This window comes from Oreochromis niloticus, linkage group LG19 (assembly GCF_001858045.2).
Source record: "Oreochromis niloticus isolate F11D_XX linkage group LG19, O_niloticus_UMD_NMBU, whole genome shotgun sequence".
Lineage (NCBI taxonomy): Eukaryota > Metazoa > Chordata > Actinopteri > Cichliformes > Cichlidae > Oreochromis > Oreochromis niloticus.
Genome location: NC_031983.2, coordinates 23,247,868 through 23,271,217, shown reverse-complemented (window position 1 = coordinate 23,271,217; position 23,350 = coordinate 23,247,868). Strand labels below are relative to the sequence as shown.

At 40.3% G+C, this 23,350-nt stretch overlaps 1 protein-coding gene across 2 annotated transcripts in view; it reads left to right on the top strand.

Annotated features, from left to right (window-relative positions):
• Positions 1 to 23,350, top strand: part of babam2 (BRISC and BRCA1 A complex member 2) — a 111,894-nt gene that overhangs the window by 64,066 nt on the left and 24,478 nt on the right. For both annotated transcript variants that reach the window (XM_025900746.1, XM_003445447.5), the window contains exon 7: positions 12,452 to 12,561. In XM_025900746.1, coding sequence (XP_025756531.1) covers positions 12,452 to 12,561 — 110 coding nt within the window. The remainder of the gene's footprint in view (positions 1 to 12,451; positions 12,562 to 23,350) is intronic.

Sequence of the window (23,350 nt, the reverse complement as noted above, 5' to 3'; positions counted from 1 at the left end):
CAAAGCGGTTGGTGAGATGGGCTCGCTGCCAATTTCTTACATATGGCCGCTTGTAAACGACCTCTTGGAGTTACTTTTAAACAAACTGGTAAAGTGTCATTTTTCAACACGAAGGTTAATGATGTAAAGAGGCCAACACGTTTTCATCCCGACGTGCTGTATATTGGAGCTTTTTCAGATGCCTCCTACGTCTCAACATTACTCACAAGGTGTCCTTTAGCGTCAGTGCTCAGATGCTTTGGCTGCAGTTACATTGGCCTTTCACATGTAACAGCCCCGTTTGCAGATGTATGAAGGCCTCAAACGGAAGCTGGTAGAGGAGAGGTGGTGACATAGTTTCCAGAGTTGAGAGTAGCCAGCAGAAAAGATTGTGGTTTGGGTTAAACTAAACCCCTTTACTTTGCATATCTATGCAGTGCCACAGTATCAGACAGAATGACAACATTTGACACCCTAAGAAGAGGAATGGCATTGGGGTGAGTTGATTGCTAAGGACTGCTGAAACAACATACGAGTGCTTTCAGAGTCACCATCACCTTTAAAGACCAGCAAAAGCCATATTTAGAGGTGGAATTATTTTGCATTCACTCTGTGGTTCCGTTTATGCACCAGAAAAAAGATCATGGATTTAGTTGGCATGAAGCACTTCACAGTATTAACATGTTAAAATGCAAGTGTTTCCTTTCTACAACAGGCTTCTCCTCCACTTTTATACACCATCATGACAACACCATCACCTTTCTGAAAAGGTCTGACATTTCATTTGCACTCACATGACTGGAAGTCACCTGCATGTTGTTTTAACCCCTTTTACACCACTCTTTCCACCAGCTCAGTGCTTTTCATATGAAGTAGCAGCAGTAGGAAGTGTTCCTTTTTCTTTTTATGTTATTTAATCCAGCTTGAATATGGATGTAATGAGACTGAACACATACAGTAAGGTTGGTTCATTGGGTCAAAGTATTAAAAAAAAACACGGAAGAATTCTAACTTTAAATTAATAAATAACAATAATGCATTACAGACAAAAAGAAAAATCAATTTCTTTTGTGTCTTTCTGCATTTTTTTGCTGTGTCACAAGTGTAATAGCCATGAACTGCAGTTTATTAAAGGCTGTGTTTTCTATCACAAAGAAATAACATTTTGTCAGGAACTAACAATTTTATAACTTAATGGTTATTTAGGCCAAAATTCCCATTGGTCTTAAATGAGCATGGGGGGCTGCAGTGGTTCAAATGATTGCAAAAATCTGAATAAAGTCATTAATTAATGGTGCAGTGAAGCAACACTGTCAGTGAAGCACTATTAATGCAATTAGAATTGTCAGCCCAAGAAAATGTCACAATAACCAACTGCGTTAAGTCCTCTGGTCCAAGTAGATGATCTTTTTTGTTAAAAATTTGGTATACCACATAATACCATCACCATGTAGCTTGATGGCAGCTGGCCTATAGATCACTCTGTATTGTGTTGTCATTGTGAACATACTATATGCATTCACGGATTCCTAGAAACACAGGCGTGTTTGTCCACATGTGACTTGAGTCACCCTTGTGGCTTTGAGCCCCCGCTTCAATGTAGGCCAGATCATTGCAGTGACATGTTATCAGTGACACGCTATCGGTAACACTTGGCCACAGCCACACATATGACTTGTGTGTCAGAGCTCAAGTGTCTCAGTGGCACAGCTATTGGCCATGTGCCAGTTATCGCCACCATAAAATTTTTAATGAGTACAGAAGATAGAAGAAGATAGAAGGAGAGGACTTGCTGCCACGTAGAATCATACATATGTTTTGGAGTCTTGACTGCACTGTTAACCATACTGGTTGTATTGTTAAGTTGTATTTCACCCGTGCTACTCTGGTGAAAGTATTGATCTAGGGATGGAATTTCTTAGTCAACTATACAAGGAAAAAAGATCAGATGAACCGACTAGTCTAAAGCTAAGAAACCCATTAAGATTTCAAGTTCAATTTGAGAACCATTTAATGTCAATGACTCTCTAAACAAAGGTATTTGAAACCATTAATCATATTCTTTGATAAGAATCATCCCGCTTAACTATTCAGCTCCTCACATTGTGCATTATGAATATTGCACGTTATCCTCCAAACTGACAAAGAAGAAAATCACACCCCTCTCCATGTGAAAGAGAAACACCAAGGCGTTCCCAGGCCAGTTGATAGATGTAATCTCTCCAGCGTGTCCTGGGTCTACCCTGGGCCTCCTCACAGTCGGACACGCCTGGCTGAAATACCTTAACTGGCTCCTGTCGAGGAGCCAGTTAAGGTATAGTAAGGTTTAGTCGAGTAGTCGCGCACATCCTTAAGTTGATCATATAATTATGAGTCAGTTATAGGTGATGCTGCCATGTGTTTTCTTTCTTTTGGGGTGGGGACATCATTGGTTAATTCTTTTGTAGCATGATGTGCTTGTGATGTTTTTTCAGCTGCGTTTATGATAATTATGGGATTAAACAGACTTAATAAAAGGTCATGATGAATACCACCATAACTGAAACCACAACACTGTTTTGGCCTTTTGCACTTTTGACAAAGTTTTTGTGTTTTTAAGACTTATTTTAAATAGTGGCAACTAAGTGGTCATCCAGCCAGGTTTCTTATGAGGGACCTACTTCTGACAACATTTGGATCACATGGCTCTCTCTCTCTCTAGACACTTAATAATCTGGTTTCAGCTAATTGCCGTCCTTTGGTGAACTACAAGTCATTATGTTCATAGATTTGAGGGTGTTTAGGTGTGATGATAGATGTTTCATCTAGTAACGTGTCAAGTAGTTGTCAAAGTGACTGCCTGCTGCTTGTGTTTGTTATTGTCATAGGACTAAAGTGACTTAAAGAAAGGCCAGAATGAATAACACAGTAACTGAAAATCTCAGCCATATAGCTGAAACTAAACCACATTTGGCCTTTTATATGAGCAGTGGAGACAGACAACAAGTACAGGGAAATACAGCAAGGCAACGAAATACAGTGACTGGCTGGCTGGCATTTGCCCTAAACACTCACCCAGCATGATGCCCCAGAAATGTAGATGCCCATTTTGGTCATCCTATGCTTTACTTTGATGGTGTTTATGAGACTGACTGACTGAATTGTCATCAAGTCTGCGCAAACCGCATCACTTGGACTATAAGCGAGCCACTTTAGGAAAACAGGCAGTTTCTAGTACTAAAAGGCTTGTCCCTTGTTTATAAATTCCATATATTTATATGTAGCACAGTTCACTGTATTTTCGGTGTGTATAAATGATAGAGGGATGCTTCAACCAATAACCTGCTAATAATTTGCCGAGGGTGACTGCCTGTCAACATCTTTCTACTCAGGAAGGCAGCAAGTTTTTTACACTTTGACGCTCTTGGTATGCTACGAATTGTTGAACTCATTTAGTCAGCTTATAGTAATAAATTAGTATTTTTTGGAAAGTGCTTGCCCTCTTCTGTAATAAAACATGTAGTTTTTAAAAGTCCAAGTTTTCTGTTGATGTTTATAATTGACAATGACAACTTATTAATATCAACACAGCTTAAATTTACAGAATACATTTTGAGGATTGTTTTGGGTTTTTTCTGCTGGTACACGATGATTTGTTATAAAATGTACCGGCAAGTACTACTGGACAGATTACAATTTGTGACCGCACCCTTCATACTAACAGTCTCTACACAGTGAGAGGCACGCTCATATTCTTCAGGTTGCAAACACACCCCGTGCACAGAGCCTTTGTGACTGTAGCAACAGAGAAATGTTTAGGTGTGTTTGGGTGCTGTGCTACCAAGTTGGTTCCAGGTGGAGCATGTGTGTTCTGTAATCTTCCGACTATTGTCCTCACGTCAAAATTAAGCCCTGGCACGAGGTACAGCTATGCAGTGACACAAAGTTGCCTGGTTAATTATCTACCTGCCTGAGTTACTGGATGACGCAAGTGCTTTTTGAAATGGAAGGTTTGAAAATGGCCTAAAACAGATGAGATTTTCCACATGAGGACGTTAGGCCTTCTTGGACATGCCACTTTAGTGCTTTCTCTTGCATGCTCTGTTGCTGAGGTAGAGGGAGCGGGATCATCATGGTGCCTGCAGTACAGACAGCAGCACCACATCATTAGGAACAATATCCTCAACTCTCTTTCTCAATCAGAACATTTCATGTCATGCAATGAGACATTTTGGCAGCTACCACCTTGACCCTGTGATTCGCTCCCTCGAGGAGTGATGACGTAAGTTGCTGTCAAACCTATGAAAAGCCTGACACAAACATATAACACAGTATGTCAGGCATTCATTCATTACATTCTGCTGAAGGACTCCAACTATTATTTAACATGTTATGCTGGTCAGTGCATTTTGTTTCTGTTTTGCTGAAAGTGCTTGACATTGATGGCTCTCAGCATTTCTTAAAAGAGCACAATGAAATGTATTTGCTGGAGAATGAAAGCAATTTCCACCAAAGTTAAGGAAATAATAACTCCCGAATAAGGAGATGTTTTCCAACACTCTGTTTTTCTTGATTTTCTTTTCATTTGGATGCATTATTTAGTGCTAGCATTTTTCTCACACACCCAAACTTTACAGCGCAGCATTCAGGAGCATTGGATGACCAATCTTAAGATATGATTGGCAGCAATGTAAGACAACTTTACACTCCATCTAAAATGATATTATTCCACATCTCACCAACCACTCTGGTAATTCAGTAATACCCAAGGTTGAATATTCAACTTCAAAGATTGGATTTAGTCACACTAAACCAGTATGACACTCCTGTATGAAAATCAGTGTGAAGTGACTCCCAATTTAGAGTGAACTCTTTTTCTGAAACCATTTTCGTCCCGGGGGCATGAAGTACTGCTGCTTAGTACAAAGATACTGGTGTCTACAAGATGAGCATGATCTGACCTTTAGCATCTGTGTCTTTATGCTCTGACCGCAGCAATATTGAATGCTGAAAGTAAACTATTGTATCTGAAAAATTGACATGTAAATCACAAGACTCAAACACTTGCTGCTCCTTTGAGCTTTGCATTTAGTTGAACTATGTGTTCGTTTTCTGTTTTGTTTTGCTTTCATTCACCTTTTGGTTAGGTTTGGGCAACCAAAATCACTTCAGGAACAGACTGAGGTTTGGGTTAAAAAAATGCATGTTCACAACATTAACACTGGTTACTGAAAGAAATCATTGGAACAAAACAGCAATATTTCATGTCTTGTTATTGAGAATGGACTTTTTTTTTTCTTTCTGGATTTTTTTTTTTGTAGAATACATGCCTCTAACAGACCTCTTAAACTTTATTACTTGGATGACACTTTTATCTAAAATAGTAAAAAGTAAAGGTATACATCCATGCATATTCTTCTGCTTATCCTTGTCAGGGTTAGGGTAGCTAGAGCTTATCTCCGCTACCATAGGTCGAGAGGTCCAGTGTACACCCTGGACAAACACAGGGAGAGAGAGACTATTCGCACTCACACCTATGGGCAATTTAGAATAACCATTTAACCTTACCCCACTAATTGCATGTCTTTGGACTGTAAACTCCACGCAGACGGTGGAGTCGAACTCGGGACCTACCACACCTCTTTCCTGCCCTAGCATTAAAAAAAAGAAGCAGAAAAACACCAAATCAAAAGCAATCAGTATGCAGAACCTTTTACCTGTAGCAGATATAAAATTTGATCCAATTTCTTTCGTGGAATCTATGAAAATGCCAAAATTGTCTGTCAAGCAAAATAGTAGTTTTTGCACCAACAAGGTAACTCCTAAAAACTCATAGCTAAAAATGTGCCATATCTCAATGAACCATTTGACAAAGTTGGACAAGTGGAGGACATTAATAAGGAGTTAATAAACATTATCTGGAAGTCTTTAAAAAGGGCAAAGAAAAATCTATCTACTGTTCAACGAAGCCTCATCAGAAATGGGCTCAGTGGAAGTGTGGATCTCAAGAACAGATTTGTAAGGAAAGGAAACTTACAAAGGCTGCATTATGCCAAATAACGCAAGAATTATGCTGAAAGTCAGTGGCAACGGGTATTATGAAATGATGAATCCAAATTACAAAATATTGGTTCAAACCATTGTCAACAGAAGGTCAGAAGAGAGGTACGATAGTAAGTGGCTACTGCCATCTGAAAAAGAATTTCAAATTGATGTCCAAATTGATGGAATTATTAATGAATTACGAATGCAGAATAATACAGTCAGACTTAGATGCACCGTGTAATTCCACCTGGAAAGTGTCTAATTGGCAGTGGCTTCATTTTTTTGCATGAAAATCATCCGAAACAAACTCTCAGTGCAGTAAAAGCATACCTGGATAACAGGAAAAAAAACCCCACACAGAATAGAACACTGTAGTTCATGGACTGGCCTCCCCAAACCTTGGAATTCAACATTATTGAAGCAGTCTGGCATCATCTTGACAGAAAGTGAAATAAAAGACAGCCAACAATCCCAAGAAGAACTTTGAATCTCCTTCAAGAATCCTGGAGAACAATTCCTTAAAAAAACCTAAAGAAATTACAATAAGGGTTGCCTAAGAGAGTTGGGTAGTCATACCAAATATTAATCTCTTTGAGCTCCTTAAAATTGTTCCAACTCTGTTTTTGCTTGATATTGTATTTTCATGCATGTTTGCAGATAGTTCAATAAGTCACTGCACCTATTTCCCATTCTCCTAGCAAAATATAAATAAATAAATAAGGGGCTGTTCAATACTTCTGCTCAACATTGTGTACAGGGATGAAGCTCTGTGTCCAGCACGTCTACAGGGGCACTCAAAGCCTAGAAGCTGGACACGTCCTCACGCAACAACCCTGCTGTCAGTCAAGCCGGCCCATTACGTTGGGCATGACATTTAAAGTTGGGCGAAGAAGATGGACAAAGTGCCCTTACCTCCTCCGTTTGAGCCCTGCAGTTGAGCCCCTGTGCAGCATTCGTGGATGAGTGTGTTTGTGTGTGTGACTTTGGTCAGACTTGGTCTGGCATAAGGACAGCTGTCACATTTCCAACCTGTCACATGCGACACAGAGGAGATGCCAGAGGCCAGGGCATCGGGAAGCACAAGGACGGACACAAGGAAAAGCGCGTTTGTGTGTGCATTTATCTGTCTGAAAGAGTAACGAGCATGGAAGATGTGTAGTGGTGGCCACGTGAAAGAGCTTGACTTGGAGGCACCCTCTAACCTTGATGTCCACACAAACGTACGTGCTCTTCACCCTCTTTCTTAAAACTAGTCCTTGAGCTCTTGAGTCATATTCTCTGAGGGCACGTAGTAAATACTGGGCACAACGTAGAACTGCCACTGCTGCAGGATGCCCTCCCTGTCTTGCAGTCCTCAGAGTGAGGCCATTTCAGTGCTCATTACTTACTGATGAAGAAGCCTCTTCATTAAGGTTCTGCCTGTGGCCTGTGGAGGAAAGGCTTTTTTTGTTTCTTCTCAACTAACTCTTTACATAAGCAAGCAGCAGCTGCCCTCAAGTGTATTTGGTTAAAAGGGAGAAACATTAATGGCCATTTGGGGCCTTTTATTTCATTACAGAGGGAAATGCTCTTCTGTTTTAATTTAAGTAATGGTTTCAAGGCAAGCAGGTTAAAAGGTCAACTTTTGTTCTCATTGGGATATCTTTTCACAAGCTTCCTGGATAAATTTGCAGAGTTTTGAGAGAAGAAAGGAGTTTTTAAATTACCACTGCACTGCAAGCACATCCCTTCTGTGTATTCCATAACCAAAACCAGCTGTCAAGTAAATCATTTGTATTGCCTCTCTACGCTTTAATTTACTTTAAACACCCCACTTAAGAAGAAACTTTTTTCTCCAGAAAATTGCATCATGAAATTTGAGTTCAAGTTCAAGCTTTAGATAAACATCTTTGTCTCTCTCTCAGTGCTCTTGAAATTTTTTTATATCTTTTAATACTCAGGAGTCTCGGTACTTGAATCTACAGCTCATGGGCCTTCAGGGATCATGAAAGTGGAGATTAAAAAAAAGAAAAAATGAAGTTGCACTGTCTTGTCGGTTTGTAATACTTAGTTCTAAGAGTCAAAAATAGCATCTTCGCCACAAGCAGCATTCACTCACAAAGACAGCAAGGTCTGACATCTTTTTTCTCTAAGTTATCCAAACGTTTAACCTCTCAGTCAGCCACAATTTAGTTTAAGTTGCATGATTAATCAATTGGTTCTTAACCCTCACCGACTGCCAGGCAGTGAGTAGATGAAGTCTACTGAATTTGTGGATTCCCTTACTGAAAAAAATATTTGATGACTTATGATGATAGCATCCATACAAAATTAAGATTGTATAGATTATGACATGAAGACATTTGCTTTGGCTTGATTGATTTCACTTGGCTTGGATTCATTTGGTCTTGTCTGTTGCAGAGGAGGCCCTTGCGGGTTTTTGAGCTTGTTCCATTGCTTCCATTGATATTTTGGGATTTGGGGAGTTTTGCTAGGTCAACACTTTGGTGCTCTTTATGATGTTAGCCAGCTTCCTTGTAAGTCATGTTTTATGCTTTGGCGGGGTACAGTATCCTGCTGCAATGATGATCAATCTTATCCACTTCATCTATAACTATTTTGGGAGATTGTCTCCTAATCTCCCAAAACTTTTGGAGACTCCCAAAAGAGAGGCTTTATCCAACCACAAAGAAAAAATCCACTTCCCCATTCCAGTGTTTCAACAAAAATGCTTTTTCCTTATTTAGTTAATGATGTTTCAAAGTTTTTAGAAATGAAAGAAAAACTTAGAAGACTCTTGGACTTGGACAAATACATCCTAATCATGCGTACTGTTGTTTGTCAGCCTCCAAAGCCCAGTATTTGGCCAGGAGAGAACCTATGTAAGATGTAATGTGGCAACAAAACAACATGGCTTGTCAATAAAGGTCACCAACCTGTGGTGATGAGATTCACCAATCTCTCAACTTCATGTCATTGTTTACTGGTGCAACAATGACACGAAGTTGAGAGCAAGTTGGTCAACTCTCAGCTACGCAACAAACCCTCACAGACGTACCTGGTAGTGGGTTTGGAAGCAGTTGTCCACTACATGATAATGGGAAGTAAGTAAATCTGTATACATGATAGAGGCATTTGTGATTGTGATATTTCGGGCCTTTGTCAAGCAACAGCTGGACTTAAAAACGGCATCACATAGCTACTAGGAAGCTTTGAGACTCTTAGTCTTGGAGGAAAAGTTTAAACTTGGATCAGACTTGGATGACACTACTTACTTTTCATTTTTACAAACAAAAGTGCGGTAAAATAATCGCGTGAAAGTCTGATGTGCAGTTATGCTTAACTAAACAAGACAAAACAACTATTTTTATCTGTGTAGTCCAGTTCTTTTGCACAGCACATTAATTTAGAATGGCAATAGCTAAAAGTTAAAGGGTCTGCCTTTAGTTTGTTTGTTTCACTGATGCAATATGACTTGTGACAGCTCCTCGCTGTCTTCTGGGACGAGATCAGTCTGATTCATTCCGCAAAAAGGCTCTCCCTTCAACGGCGCCCTTGGTCTGACCGAATCGAGGGATGGTCCACTGCAGCCCATGCAGAGCTGTCCCATGCTCCCCTCCTAGCCCTCTCACCTTCCTGTTGGTTCTCATCCGTCTGTTTACTCTCTCCCAGTCCGAAGGAAGCATCCATTAAATCACCTTTAAAGATGAGAACGGGACTTGACAGCTACAAACTGGAGCAAAACAATCTTTTCCCAAACCCCACGCCCACCCCAGCCCCACATCTCCATGCCTGTTCCTATCTGTCCCATATTGTCAGCGGCAGAAGCCCCGAGCGCTGCTGAGAGACAGAGAGCAGCTCTTGTTTACTGATGCACACTATATTGATGTGAGCTGATTCCATCAGGCAACACGTTTGGATGCCACACACCCTGTCGTCTTTCTCTGCCTCCTTTCGACGTCTTATGTCTTTACCCCCTAATGTATCTGCTGCGACAACACACTCTGCGTGACAGTCAGTGTAGCTTCAGCCATTGTAGTGACCAATAAATACATGTGTTACTATATAAATGTACTGTAGAGTAAAGAATAGCCCTTTTTATTTTATTTGCCTTTTCTTTGCCTTTTGGTCCTCTGACATTTTTCATACTCTCGAGGCTGTAATTATTTATTATTGATTTTATTGTTTTTGATTAATTTGTTTTTTTTTTCTTTAATTAAGCAAATGATTAAAAATCATTTGATTACATGGTGAGAAATTAATTCCACTCCACTTAAGGAGAAAATGTTCAGTGAAGGAGTTTATTTTCTCAAACCAGAGGTCATTTTTGGTTTTGTTATTAGCACACCAAAGCGTGCGTGATTATTTAATAAGCCTGATTACATTAGAGGCTGCTTTGCTGCAAACTGGTTGCACTGCGCCTCTGTCCATCATGTATGGTGGTTAGATTTCCTCTCACCACGGCGGGCAGCGATTATAACAAATGGATGAGTTCAAACCATCTGTAAGACATTTGATTAACGCTGCTGAGCCTTCACGGAGAGAGAGAGAGAGAGTCGAGAATGGTGTTTGATGTGGAATTGCACTAATGACAGTGCCCGGGAAGTAGCCATGCTCTAGGAAAAACATCACAGAATGAGAAATTAGAACCTCAGAGAGACGGATGAGGTTTGCAGCGAGCAGCTCCGGGTGGCCTCTGCATCCATCTCACACATGATTTGATTGGTGCTCCCAGTCATCAGCTCAGCCTCATGGTGCAGCTGTTGAAGTTAATGTGGCATGAAGCAAAACAGATGTTTCTTCTGGTGTCTTCCCTCCTCGCCTTTCCATCTACTTCGGTATTTTTGAGGCTTGTGCACTTGTCGTGAAATGTATCATCCAAAACAGGGCACTGTTTGCTTCTCAACCTGAACTCTTTCGAACCTCTTATCAAATCCGTCACTTGCTTCCTTTTGGAAATTTGACACTGCACATGTTATAAATAACTCAAGTGGTTCGAGGTAGATAGGTAGTGTTATTTTCTGTTTAGCTACTTGTATGTGTACATGCGATGCAACAAAAGGTACAAGGTTATCGTATGAACGGTGGCAGTTGTATACTGATTAAAATGGAAGTGTGTCTGCTGTTAGACTGATGAGAGCTTCCTGTAAAGAAAAGGCGTAGGAGTCTGCAGATATGCTAGCAGGTGTTCAAGGCTATACTCACGCACAACAGCACAAGCAAATACATCCTATAGTTCAATAGGTGTGTTTACTATCTTACTTTCAAGAATGAGTATGCTAACATTTCCATCATGTCCTAAGAAATCATTTCATCCATTGTTGGATGTGCTATATATGTATAAAAAAAACAGGAAAATTGGGAAAATTATGGCCATTTTTCAATGATATACGTTGGTAGCTCTCATATACTGCCTCATAGTTGTGGTAAACTTGCCAGATAAAGTTTCCATTGGACTTCATTTTTATTTTTATTTTTATTTTATCTTTTTATTTATTTGTGGCAAATTCCGCTCAAGACTTTTTGACAGCTGTGGCTTTGCAAGGTTCTCCTCATTGTTAAAGCGACATCTCATCTCATTGCTGCACACACGTTTTACCGGTCCGACTCCTGGTAGTTGGCAGGTACCAGGTAGTTATATTGTGATTGTGGCATGTTGGATACTATCAGGTGCCAGTAAAAACAAGAGAAATATATACGGTATACATTAAGACAAGAAGAGTTGTATAAACTCTTGCCAAATCAAATATTAAAAGAAATATAATTATCCTTAGGTTTACCCCCCACTTTTTTAAACAAGTGTTTAAACAAATATCAGTCACATTGGCAACTTCTTTGATACTTTTTGCTTCAGTTTCTTTGGAACTAAATGCTGACATTAGCATTTTTGTTCTTCAAGTTTTGAGCAGTGCTTGTGGTATGGTGAAGCTCGTTGTCCTGTTCGGGGAGACTAGCTATCAGGGCATGCATTTAACAGCGCTGGCTATGCTTGACCAGAAACAATGATTGGGTAGGTGATATCATTACCATGAATTTAGGTAACACGTTAAGGGAAGCAAACGTCTCAAGGTTTTTTCTCCATAAAGGAATATTTGGATAAGTCCAAAGTTGTGCTAACACGAGGTGGTTTTTGTTCATTTGTGTTTTCTTTATTTCTGTTTGCTCCCCACGCTGCAAAAAATAATTAATTTCTTCTTTAACATTGTTGATGTTGTACTTTTTTCTTTTAAAAGTACATAGCAACTGGAGAATAATGATTTGGTTAGCCATCTTTGATTGATGAGAACCTCCACCAGTTTACCATCTGAATTCGAGACTATGGCACAAGTTTCATTCAATCTCTGACTGACTTTAATGATCTGATTAATTCATGTGTTTTAATAACTTTGAATCCCTTCAAAGTCCATATTTTATTTATTTATTTATTGTTAGTTTATTTACTAAACCAACCTGACTTCTTCTATCTAAGGACACAGCGCTGGACCCTGGAGAAGATGTGGCCCTTCTCTCAGTGAGCTTTGAGGACGCTGAGGCAACCCAAGTCTTTCCTAAACTGTATCTGTCCCCCAGCATCGAACAGTAAGTGACACTTACCATGTATGGCCATATATAATGTGTGTGTTCATAGTGATGGCAAGATCAGGAGGGGAAATTAAAAAACATTTACCTTAATTTCACTCTAAAGGTCAACTTTCTCAACAAACAATACAGCTTCTACAGCTTCCAGTGGAGAGGTTAAAGTAAAAAGTTTTTCGGTAACTAACTTTTAAAAGCAGCACACAACTAAAGGTGATGTGGCCCAGCTCTGCACTTTGATTTTGCAGATGCAGGAGATAATCTCTGGATTCGAGTCAGTGTGCTGTGAATCTAGCGACTTATTATGTCACTGTGAATAGTCATACATCCCAGTGTCTGGACTCATCAGTCGCTTTTTCAAAAACAATAAGGGAAGAACTAAAAAAAAATGAGATTGATGACACACGGAGTCTGAGCTGAGGGATGACTGGATGTCTGTAGACATCTGGAGTGTTAACTGTGCGAGTGTGTGTGTGTGTGTGTGTGTGTGTGTGCGCGTGCAAGCTCGAATGTTTTCTGAGTCTGTGGGCACTGTGTGGGTATCGCTGCAGTGGGCTTCTTTGTTTAACTTTTTTTTTTGTCTTGCTCTATTCAGTGTATGTGTTTGTGTGCATTTGTCACTTTCTATTTGGCTGTGTGTGTTTGTGCAGATGCATGTGTGTGTGTGTGTTTGGATGCATGCATGCATGCATGTGGGTCTTCATATCTGAAATATATGTCTGTTTTCATGTATTTGAGTGCCCGGGCTTTGCTCAGAACACAATCTCTGTGTAAGTGTGGATGTAGATCTGTGTGTGTGTGTGTGTGTGTGTGTGTGTGTGTGTGTGTGTGTGTGTGTGTGTGTGTGTGTGTGTGAGAGAGAGAGAGAGAGAGAGAATGAGAGAGAGAGAGAGAGCGAGCCAGGTATGGGCCCATTCTGACCTCAGGGCCCCACAGTCTGGGCTTCCGTGCTCAGAATAATCTCAAGCTGATGTTTATTTACAAGCACACGCCCCGTCGCACCAGGTTAAGAGGCCTCTGCTCCCTCCCCCATCACCACCGCCGCCACCACCACCCGTTCTCGCTCTTGCCTTTTCTTTCTTTTCCTCTCTCTCTCTGTCTCTCGGTCTCTTGTCTCAACATGTTTCTTTTTTCCACTCTCATCTGTGGCTTCTCTGTCTTGTTCTGCCCTTTAGTTCCTTTATCTGCTATTATTAAATTGTACCTTCCCTTTTAGTGCTTTAAGGAGCTTGGAAAGAAAAGCGACTGGACTTGTGTCAGTTTCTTGAAGACATTTCATCATCTGAGAAGCTTCTAAGACCAAATGGTGGAGAGTCCCAGGTACTTAAGCCCTAGTGGGAGTTGTCCCTTAAGAGGGCTGTTGACCCATTATTGTTCATGTGCCTCATCACATGAGCCAAGGTGTGAAAAAGGGTGTGGGTCATTAACAGCAGAGGTTTCAGGTGAAACCATTGTCAGACCTTGCCTCACCCTATCATGTGAGCCATTGAGATCAACTGACACGAGATGTGAATGGGCGTTAAGGCTCCTGTGAAGGTATCTCAAAACTGGATTGGAGATGGCAGACAGTCGGTGTCATAGGCTACTCCCTCTGTTCAAGGATTCCATGTTCACAGTGGACATAGATGGCTTCTTTCACTCCTCTTTCCCGACTATTCCAAGTTTGTTTCAGAGAGTGGTGAGAGTCAAAGAGATATATGTGTGTGTGCGTGTGTGTGTTGGCTTTGGGTAAACTTCAAAGTGGAGGCTTCTACTTCTTGGGTTTTGATTTTGACCCAGGTGTCATCCACATATCTTTACCAGTGGCTAGGTGGTGTCCCTTCAAAAGAGCCAAGAGCCTTACTTTGCACTTCCTCCAAGTAAAGATTGGCTACAGTGGGTGACACTGGGGAGCCCGTGGCACATTGGCAACAAGGGTCTGTAGAAACCCTTGTTGTATTTAAATTTTTTGGTGGTAAAGCAGAGGTCGAACAGTGTGCAGATCTGATCGAGGGTAAGACTGGTTCTGTTTAATAAGGAGCTGTCTTGCTGTAGTTGTTTCCTGACAGTCTCCACTGCCTCAGTTGTAGGTATGCAAGCGAAGAATGAAACCTCATAAAAGGACACGATCGTTTCATTTAGACCCAGTCTAAGTTTCTGGACCTTGTTGGTGATGTCAGTGGAGTTTTTGATGTGATGGGGTGTGTTCCCCACATGCCATGACTGGATGACTGAGAACCTACACAGACATGCTTTTAGTGCTTTCCATTTCACTTTTACACATTCTGCTTCTCATGCTAGAAGACTGCTTTTCTTTCACTTTGTAACTCAGTCGCTAAAGACGATACTTGTTGACACTCCCTTTTCCAGTATGTTGAAAAGAGTACCACACAACCAAAGGTGTCCTTTGCTGTACCCCTTTTGTCATATCGGCCGCATAGTCATAACTTACTGATCACATTACATGCAATGACTCTGGTACTACACACAATTACAAATACAGTGAACTCGGCACGTGAAATGTAACTCTATAGCCCTCTATAGCCATCAAAGACGTCAATATTTTATTATTGATAATAATACTACTAATAATAATAATACTAATGATAATAATTGTAGTGTATGTATGTTTGTTTCTGAACCCCTCCCTAATTCAAGCTGGAGGAAACTTTCCTACAAATTAACTAGGGTACCAAGATTCATTTCTATATGGTGACTAGTTACTTCAAATAAAACGTGTGCATTTGTATACAGAAACTACGTGATCGATGGGGATTCTTGAACCTTGAGTCATTTTTATAAATGTGTTTATAATGTAACAATCGCTCATTCATAAAGTAAAAACTTTACACGTACATTTTAACAACCACAGCAGGGTTTAACGTTTAAACATTGATGTTAATGTGAGGGTTAAATTGTGTGACTTGAAAAAATGCTATTTAGGCTTATGATTTGTAGGCTATGGACAAATTGAAACTGTTAGAGATTAAATATGTTTTCTTTAAAATTCTCAATTGTAACTGTACCAATTTAGATGCAGGCATAGCAAAAAGCACCTATAGTGCATTTATTTTAAAGCAGAAAAGTTGCATGTATACTTGAATAAACTGTTGGGCCACCGTATACAAAGGGCTTCAATGCACTTTGCCATTGATTATCTAATCTTTTACTCCACGGGAGCGGTGAACACCATTGTTCCAAAGATGTTTCCTCATTTTATTGTTTTGATGTTGGTGATGGAAAACACTGTCTTTAGCCCTAAAACTCCCACAGTTGTTCAGTTAAGTTGAGATTTGGTGACTTTGAAGGCCACAGCATATGATTCACATAACATTTTCCTTGTCATAAAAAGATATTGTCACTGTGGAAAAGACCACTGGCATCAGGATAGAAATGTTTTATCACTGGATAAAGGTGATTACTCTGAATTCTGGTTATTTTTTAATGTACCACTAGTCTGTATGCAAGCAATAATATGTGACAGAGAGCAACATCTTTGCAAAGAAAGAACTACCCTAACCTTGATGAAGCACTCTTTCATAGTGGTTGATTAATGATTTTATACAGTCGATGAAGCACTGAACAGAAACGCAAGTCTTTTTAATTCCTCTGTGTTCCTGACCAGATTCAATCACCTTGTTTTTAAAAGGATTTTTGTTTTGATTGACACTCCTCTGCACAGAAAATCCACTTGGTTGAAGAGGCTTTCATCAAGAGTGCTGTTGTGTTGTTGAAATCGTTTCTGTTGCATATGTCTGCCTGTTTATGATCAAGCTCTGCGTGTGAGAGAAAAACTGACCTTTCCGCTCCCTCCAGACCAGACTGAAGCTGTTGCAGTGCTGTTGGAGGCTCTCCTCCTCTGCCAGTTGCATGAGGAGAGCAGACAGGAGGTGGCTAAAGGCAGAAGGATGGGAAGCATAAAGTGGGGAGTTCTGGCACAGGGGGGATGGAGAGGAGCTGTTGTCGGCACAACAGTAGGGTGGTAGATGAAGATGCTATAAAACAAACCCTGCTTGCGAGATAAAATGTCGAGGCTTAACAGTAGCGCATAAAGCCAAACTCTCATTTATCATTCCTCTTCCACAACTTAATGCTGCTTCTTTGTCTTGAGATATTTGCACATATGCATATCAAGGCCATCCATGAATATGCTCTGCTACATGGTTTTGTGCACCTTTTTTGTCAGCTGTGTGGGAGTGTGTTAATTCATGACCCAGGGCGAAAATGTCTTCTTCACCGTTGTTTGAAGACAACCAACTGTACGTGTGTACGAGTTTGTGTATCAGTGCATTTGTGTTGCACTCATCGTGAATGCTACTTAATTTGGCATGCAGATGTGTGAGAGCCAGCCTTTTTGCTGTACGTGTTATTATGCAGATCTGTTACCCTTGTTAGTTTCTCTCCATGTCCTCTCTGGCCCTTGTTAGTCTTTGGTCATGTGTAGCTGCCCATTATCTCTGCATCTGCTCCAGTGAAGAGGAAAAATCATTGTGCCCGCACATTTCTGTGGTTTTCTAGGAAGCGTTTGATGGACAGCAACGTTCAAGAGGTTCTGCATTAATCCAAGCTGCCACAAATGTTCGCGATATCTTATAATGCCAAGATAAAATTCACATCAAAGCCGATTTGGAAATTGTTTAAATCAGTCCTAATTTTATCAAACGGTGAATGTAGCAGCTGACAAGTACACAGACTGGCTCAGCTTCAGTGTTGGTACAGGGTGTCATATCAACTACATCAATTCAGTGTCAAAATGTTCCAGGCTTCTTTATGTCTGCAGTCTTTCTGTCATTCTATCTTTTAATCATCTCATGAATTTTATGTCTCTGTGCTGGCGACAGCTGTGGCCGGAGGCATGCTGTTATCAGGTCGTGCCTTTGTCAGTCTTTCTCATCCTCTTGAACCCAGTAGATCTCTTGAACAGCTGGAGGAAAATTTCTTTAAATTTGACGGCATTCACTCAATGATGAACTGATTAAGATTTGGTAGTCAGAGGTATCGTGATCTCATATTGGTCCCTAAGTCGTGAAGAGACGTCAGTCCCAAATATCCATTTGGTGTTCAAAGGTCACTTAGACCTCACATTCACCACCTTTTCATAAATGCTTTTGAACATCTTGTGGGAATTTCTTCAAATCTGGCGCACTCACTTGGATTTATAGAAAATTAGGAAGTCAGAGGTCTAGAAGAGACCTCGAGGGGTTGTCTTAAAACTAAACTTTCACGTATCCTCCAGAACTGTTTAAAACCTGGTGGTCAAATGTCACTAGGACTCGATTTCCAATGTTTTGCAGGAATTTCAGTACCCCAGGATGAGCTGATTATATTTCTCAGTTTAGAGGTAAATGCGACCTTGTTTTATTCTTTTTTGTCATTTTAATTTTGACCCATTGGTATTTTAAAAATCATGTTATTCTGTCAGAATCATATTTCATAATTTTATCTTATAGTGAATTCTAGGACTCAAAAAACCCCCAAAACAAATATAGCCACTGTTGCGTCAAACCACTGGGGGAGTCATTTTGACCCCATAGGAATTAATGTTAATGTTGCAACCTGTGTTGTTTACACCCATTTTGACATAAGGCTGCTTTAACATGAGCCAGAGCTAGCTAGATGTGATTGATAGATACATTTAGAGAGGACTGTACTTAGAAAAGAGGAATAATTACTGCAGGGCTGAAGGGGTCGCAGATGTTGAGCGCGTTGAGAGAGGGGGAGAACGAGGCTGTGCAGCGCTGATAGCTGAACTGAGCAGACAGTTCAGTGTTTGGAGAAATAATCCAAGGAAATAGAGTAAAAGTAATAGGCAGATATGATAGACATGATAGACGTTCACTGGTCAGTCTGTTTCACAGTGAGGTTCTGTTTTTAAACCATCTCTGTTATAATTAATGCTTTTTCTTTAAAAAAATGTTTCCAAAATAATAATAATAATAATTTAATTATTTAGATGTATTAACTACTGTCTTGTTTGTTGTACCCTTTGTTTAAAAGTAGAGTACCTTTCAAGTCTATATTAAAATAATCTATACTATTTGTAAAACTAAATAAATTCCCTTAAATATAATCTTAAATGCTTATTTTCTTGTCCAATCTTTCCTTAATTAGAATTAATGGAATTATCAACATCTTCAAGAAATGACTTCTTTACCGTGAATGCGACTGTTGCAGGATGGCAGCAAAGTGATCCTCTTGGCAGTTTTGAAATGTTGGCCATTCACCATGCTAATTTACATTGTGAATACAGTAAGCCAAGAAACTTCCCAGCCTGTGATCTCCCTTCATTTTGCACACAGCACCTGCAGTTTTCAACTAAAGCAGGACACGGTGAAGCGGGTAGTCGCGCTGTCGTTTGTAACTTCTTATCTGACAGCCCAGTGTGGCTGCTGCTGCTTCTTCTTGTTCCATTACTCTCCTACGCGGAAGGCATTTCAGTTTTATTTCTCAGTCATGCATCTCTTACGCAGCTCAGCAGATATCTTTGTGTTTTAATCGGTCCACACCGGCTGTGTAACAGCTCACGTTTTACACACACTAAAGGCACGCACCTGCAGCCCAGCCCATAGTCTTATGCTTCAATCCCATTTTCTTCAGTTTTTCATGCATTACTACATTGATTTTGAATCCGGTTTTGAGTGCTGCCAAAATGCAACGCTGTGCCTGAGCGCATCTTTTGGTGACACAGGCAGCAGAATGAAGCAGCTATTTTTCCAGCTGAATGCTTTAAATGTAAAGCGGTGGCAATAGGATGTTCCGTTGAATTAGTGGCAACTTCATATAGCTTTGATATGGTGCAAAGAAAGCAAACAAGATGAGATGCACAGGATTACACACTGCATTGTTGTTCAGAGTCTGAAACCAGCATGGCAAGGCAGGACCCTGCCACTACCAATAAAGACAAAACGAGAGATAATTAAGTAATTTAATACACTTCAAGACATCTGCTGAATATGCTGGCTATGAATAGTATCAAAAACGTGACTTTGTTAAATGGAAAAACTCTATTTCCGCTGGGTATCAGCTGCAAGCTGCAGGGCCTCTCTAACCAGAACTGTAGCTCCCGGTGTAGGCTGTAGAGCAGAAATCTTGGAGTCCATTATTTGTCACGAAGAATGTGGCAATAAAAATATTGCGGACTCTTTAAAATCCTGAATTAACAATTGATTTAAGAGCGCCTACAAATGTGTAATACCTCAAATAGAATTTAAATCAATGTTAAAGTTACTTAAAAAGTGGGAAGCGAAGCAGCTGTGGACAACTTCAGCTCATCTCAGCTTTGGTTCTGGTACCACTGGATTTCAGGCAATTACATCCATTCAGTGTCCACACGTTTGAAGCTTTCTGTACCTGCCTGCTTGCATTACAACATTTTATCACTCTCTTCATAGCTGTCCTGTCCATGTATTTCTTAATTTACTTTCTCAACTTCTTAACTCTTGTCTCCTCCGTCGTATGTCTCTGTACCCACCCCTCCTCCCGGTTTTCACATGTCTGCCGCTTGTCTCTTTTCTCTCCATCTTTCTCCGCTTTTCTATCACTCTCTCTCCTCTGCTGATCCCTCTGGCTGATCCTCAAAGGGAACCGAGAGAGTGAGTGGGACTTAAAAGAGAGAGAAGCGCTGTGCTCTACCCAGCAAGGTCGTCCCTCGCTCGACTGAAACGCAGCGAGGAAAAGAGGAAAAAAAAAAACACAACACACACACACAACACAGGGAAACGGAGAGCTTTTTCCCTCTCTCTCATTTTCTCTTTCCTCCATCTCTCTACTCTTCTCTCACATCACTCCTGAGTTGTTTGATATCTCACTTTTACTCTCCTTCAGCAGGGGCTCAGATCTGAGCTCCGTGAACGCAAACTCGTAAGCCCCCTGAGCTACAGTGTTATACCTCGTCGACTATTCCCTCTTCCTCTCTCTTTCTTGCTCTCCCTGTTACCTTTTCTTCCCGTGTCCATCAGTGTAATGTTCTCTGCCTTACAGAGCGGCATTGGGAGAAAAAAAAGGTTGAAATACCCCAACCGACACCCACATTTTTACCGATAATGTACAGTGTGAGACTGTTGCATCGGCTCCTGTCTCTGATGAGGACTGTTTTGCTTCTTTTTCTGTAGAAATTATTGATTATGAGAAGTAAAAACACGGTTATTCTGTAGGTTCAGAGATGCACCTGGTTAAGATTCAGTCTTCATTTGTTATATAATGTTTTAAGGGAAGCCTAGAAGAAAATATACTGTGAAAGGCATGGTGTCACGCTTTGTGGCTCTTATGCTTTTTCCTCCCTACTCGTTTAAAGTAGCTGTTAAGTGTTAAATAGATGTAGACATTTAGAGAGCGCAAAGGGGAAAAAAAAGTAAGCTTTGGAGGCGTCTTTACTGACTTGTGTTGTAATGGAGGTCATGGTATGATGAGGCCGAGAAACGCGAGATTCAAGCATCCCAGTGAAACAGAATATTAACGAGTAAACGAAGTTGTATGGTCACTGGGATTAAGTGCGTCGGGTGGGAGTATGCTGGTTTTATAAACAGTCAAATTAAATTCTACTTATTATGCTCATTTCCAGCAGCATATTGTTGTTCTTGGACTCTGTGAGAGTAGATTTTCATGACTCACACATAAAATGTATCTTTTAGTTAAGTTCATCTAAAATAAGGTGTTTTAGCTCCTCCCACTTTAAGGACAACCCCTCTTTGATTCTAAACATAAAGGTTAAACATCCTAAACAAACAAGGGAGTAAAATAGCGAGGGCTATGACATCATACAGATCAGGAGTAGAAAAAAAACTCTGTTAGAGTTAATGTTTGGAGCTGTCAGGGATTGCTTATATATAGGTCAGTTGTGCTGTTGTCTCCTTGAAGCATCACTGACAGGGCAGCAGAGGTGGTTATCAGCCTTCCAGAATGCCTAACCCTAACCCCATGTGCAAAAAACATTAAATAGCTTTATGGTTGTCTATCTATCTTAGACCTACAGTTCTACTGTACAGTCCTTTTGTATGTGTGTGCGCGTGCGTGCATGTAAAATATCTCAGGTGTCTCTTCTCTGCTCTTCACCTGCCATTCCCACACACAGTGGAGTTTTTCACAGACGGAGCCAAAAAAGTTGAGGAGACAACTCTAGGTTTAAAAATTCAGTCCAGCAGTCATACTTATTTCTGTCATCTTATAATGATGGCTCAGTATTGCTCCACACACATTACTTTCACAGTGGGGTAAAAGTCCAGGCTCAAACCTGTATTCACGCACCCATGCATGCCCTGAAAAGTCTGTGTTACAAGTGAATGTTATATGTGAAGATGTGACATGAAGTTATAGGGAGGCAGATTTAATTTATTCTGGAATGAAATTTTAGACTTGTTGTCCTGGCAAGCAGAAGAGCCCTACATATAGTGAGTATCCACCACTGCAACAATGTACATATGAAAGAAAAAACAGAGGCAGAATGTGTTTTCTTTGAAGGTTTCTTAAAATAAGTCTCACATTAGGTATAAAATGATTTCCGCAGAGAGAACTGCCATTTTTTCATCTTTTAACTGAAGGCTTTGTTATCCACATGCCCTGAATATCAGTTATGCGACTTCAAAAGTCACAATATCGATTTTTAACATTTCTTGTCGGGGTCATGGAAAATTTGTCACATAAAACAGTCTTTATTGGCCAACAGGTATACAGCTAGGTCCAAATATATGATATATTACAATAATAGGGGTGGCAGAATCTACAGTTAGGTACATCCTGGGGAAGAAGGAAACCACTGGTGAACTCAGCAACGCAAAAAGACCTGTGGTGGATGATCGCAGAATCATTTCCATTGTGACAACAGCCAACCAATTGAACAACACTCTCTCCAGGATGTAGGCGTATCCCAGTCTTGCATAAAAAGAAAACTGCATGAAAATAAATACAGAGGGTTCACTGCAAGGTGTAAGCCACTCATTAGCTTTAAGAATAGAAAGACTTGATTGGACTTTGCTAAAAAACATCTAAACACAGCTAGCACAGATCTGGAAACACAGTCTTTGGACAGATGAAACCAAGATCAACAACTATCAAAATAATGGTAGATGCTGATGGCAAGAAAAAAGGTGCGCAACAGCTCATGATCCAAAGCATACCACATCATCTGTAAAACACGGCGGGGGCAGTGTGATAGCTTGGCCGTGCATGGCTGCCAGTGGCACTGGGACCCAACTGTTTATTGATGCAGTCACACGACAGAAGCAGCAGAATAAATTCTGATGTGTTCAGAGACATACTGTCTGCTCAAATCCAGCTAAATGATTGGGCAGCATTTCATAATACAAATGTACAATGACCTAAAACATACAGCCAAGCAATCCAGGAGTTTATTAAAGCAAAGAAGTGGAATATTCTTAAATGGCCGAGTCAGTCATCTGATCTTAATCCATTTGAGCATGCATTTCTCTTGTTGAAGACTAAACTTCGGCCAAAAAGGCTCAAAAACAAATAGCAACTGAAACTCACTGCAGCAAAGGCCTTGCACAGCATGAGTTCATGAGTTAAAGACTTCAGGCTGTCATTGCCAGCAAAGGGTTTTGAACCAAGTATTAGAAATAAACATTTTATTTTCTGTTATTTAATTTGTCAATTATGCAGATAAAACACCTGGACTTGATTTGAAGTGTGGTGCTTGCATTTGGGGGATTTAGATGTAAACACAACATTAATTTGTCCAATTACTTTTGAACCCCTGAAATAAAAGGATTGTGTTAAAAAATGCTTTAGTTCCTCGTATTTTTATGCAATCTTTTTCTTCAACCCACTGAATTAAAGATGAAAGTCTGCACTTCATTTT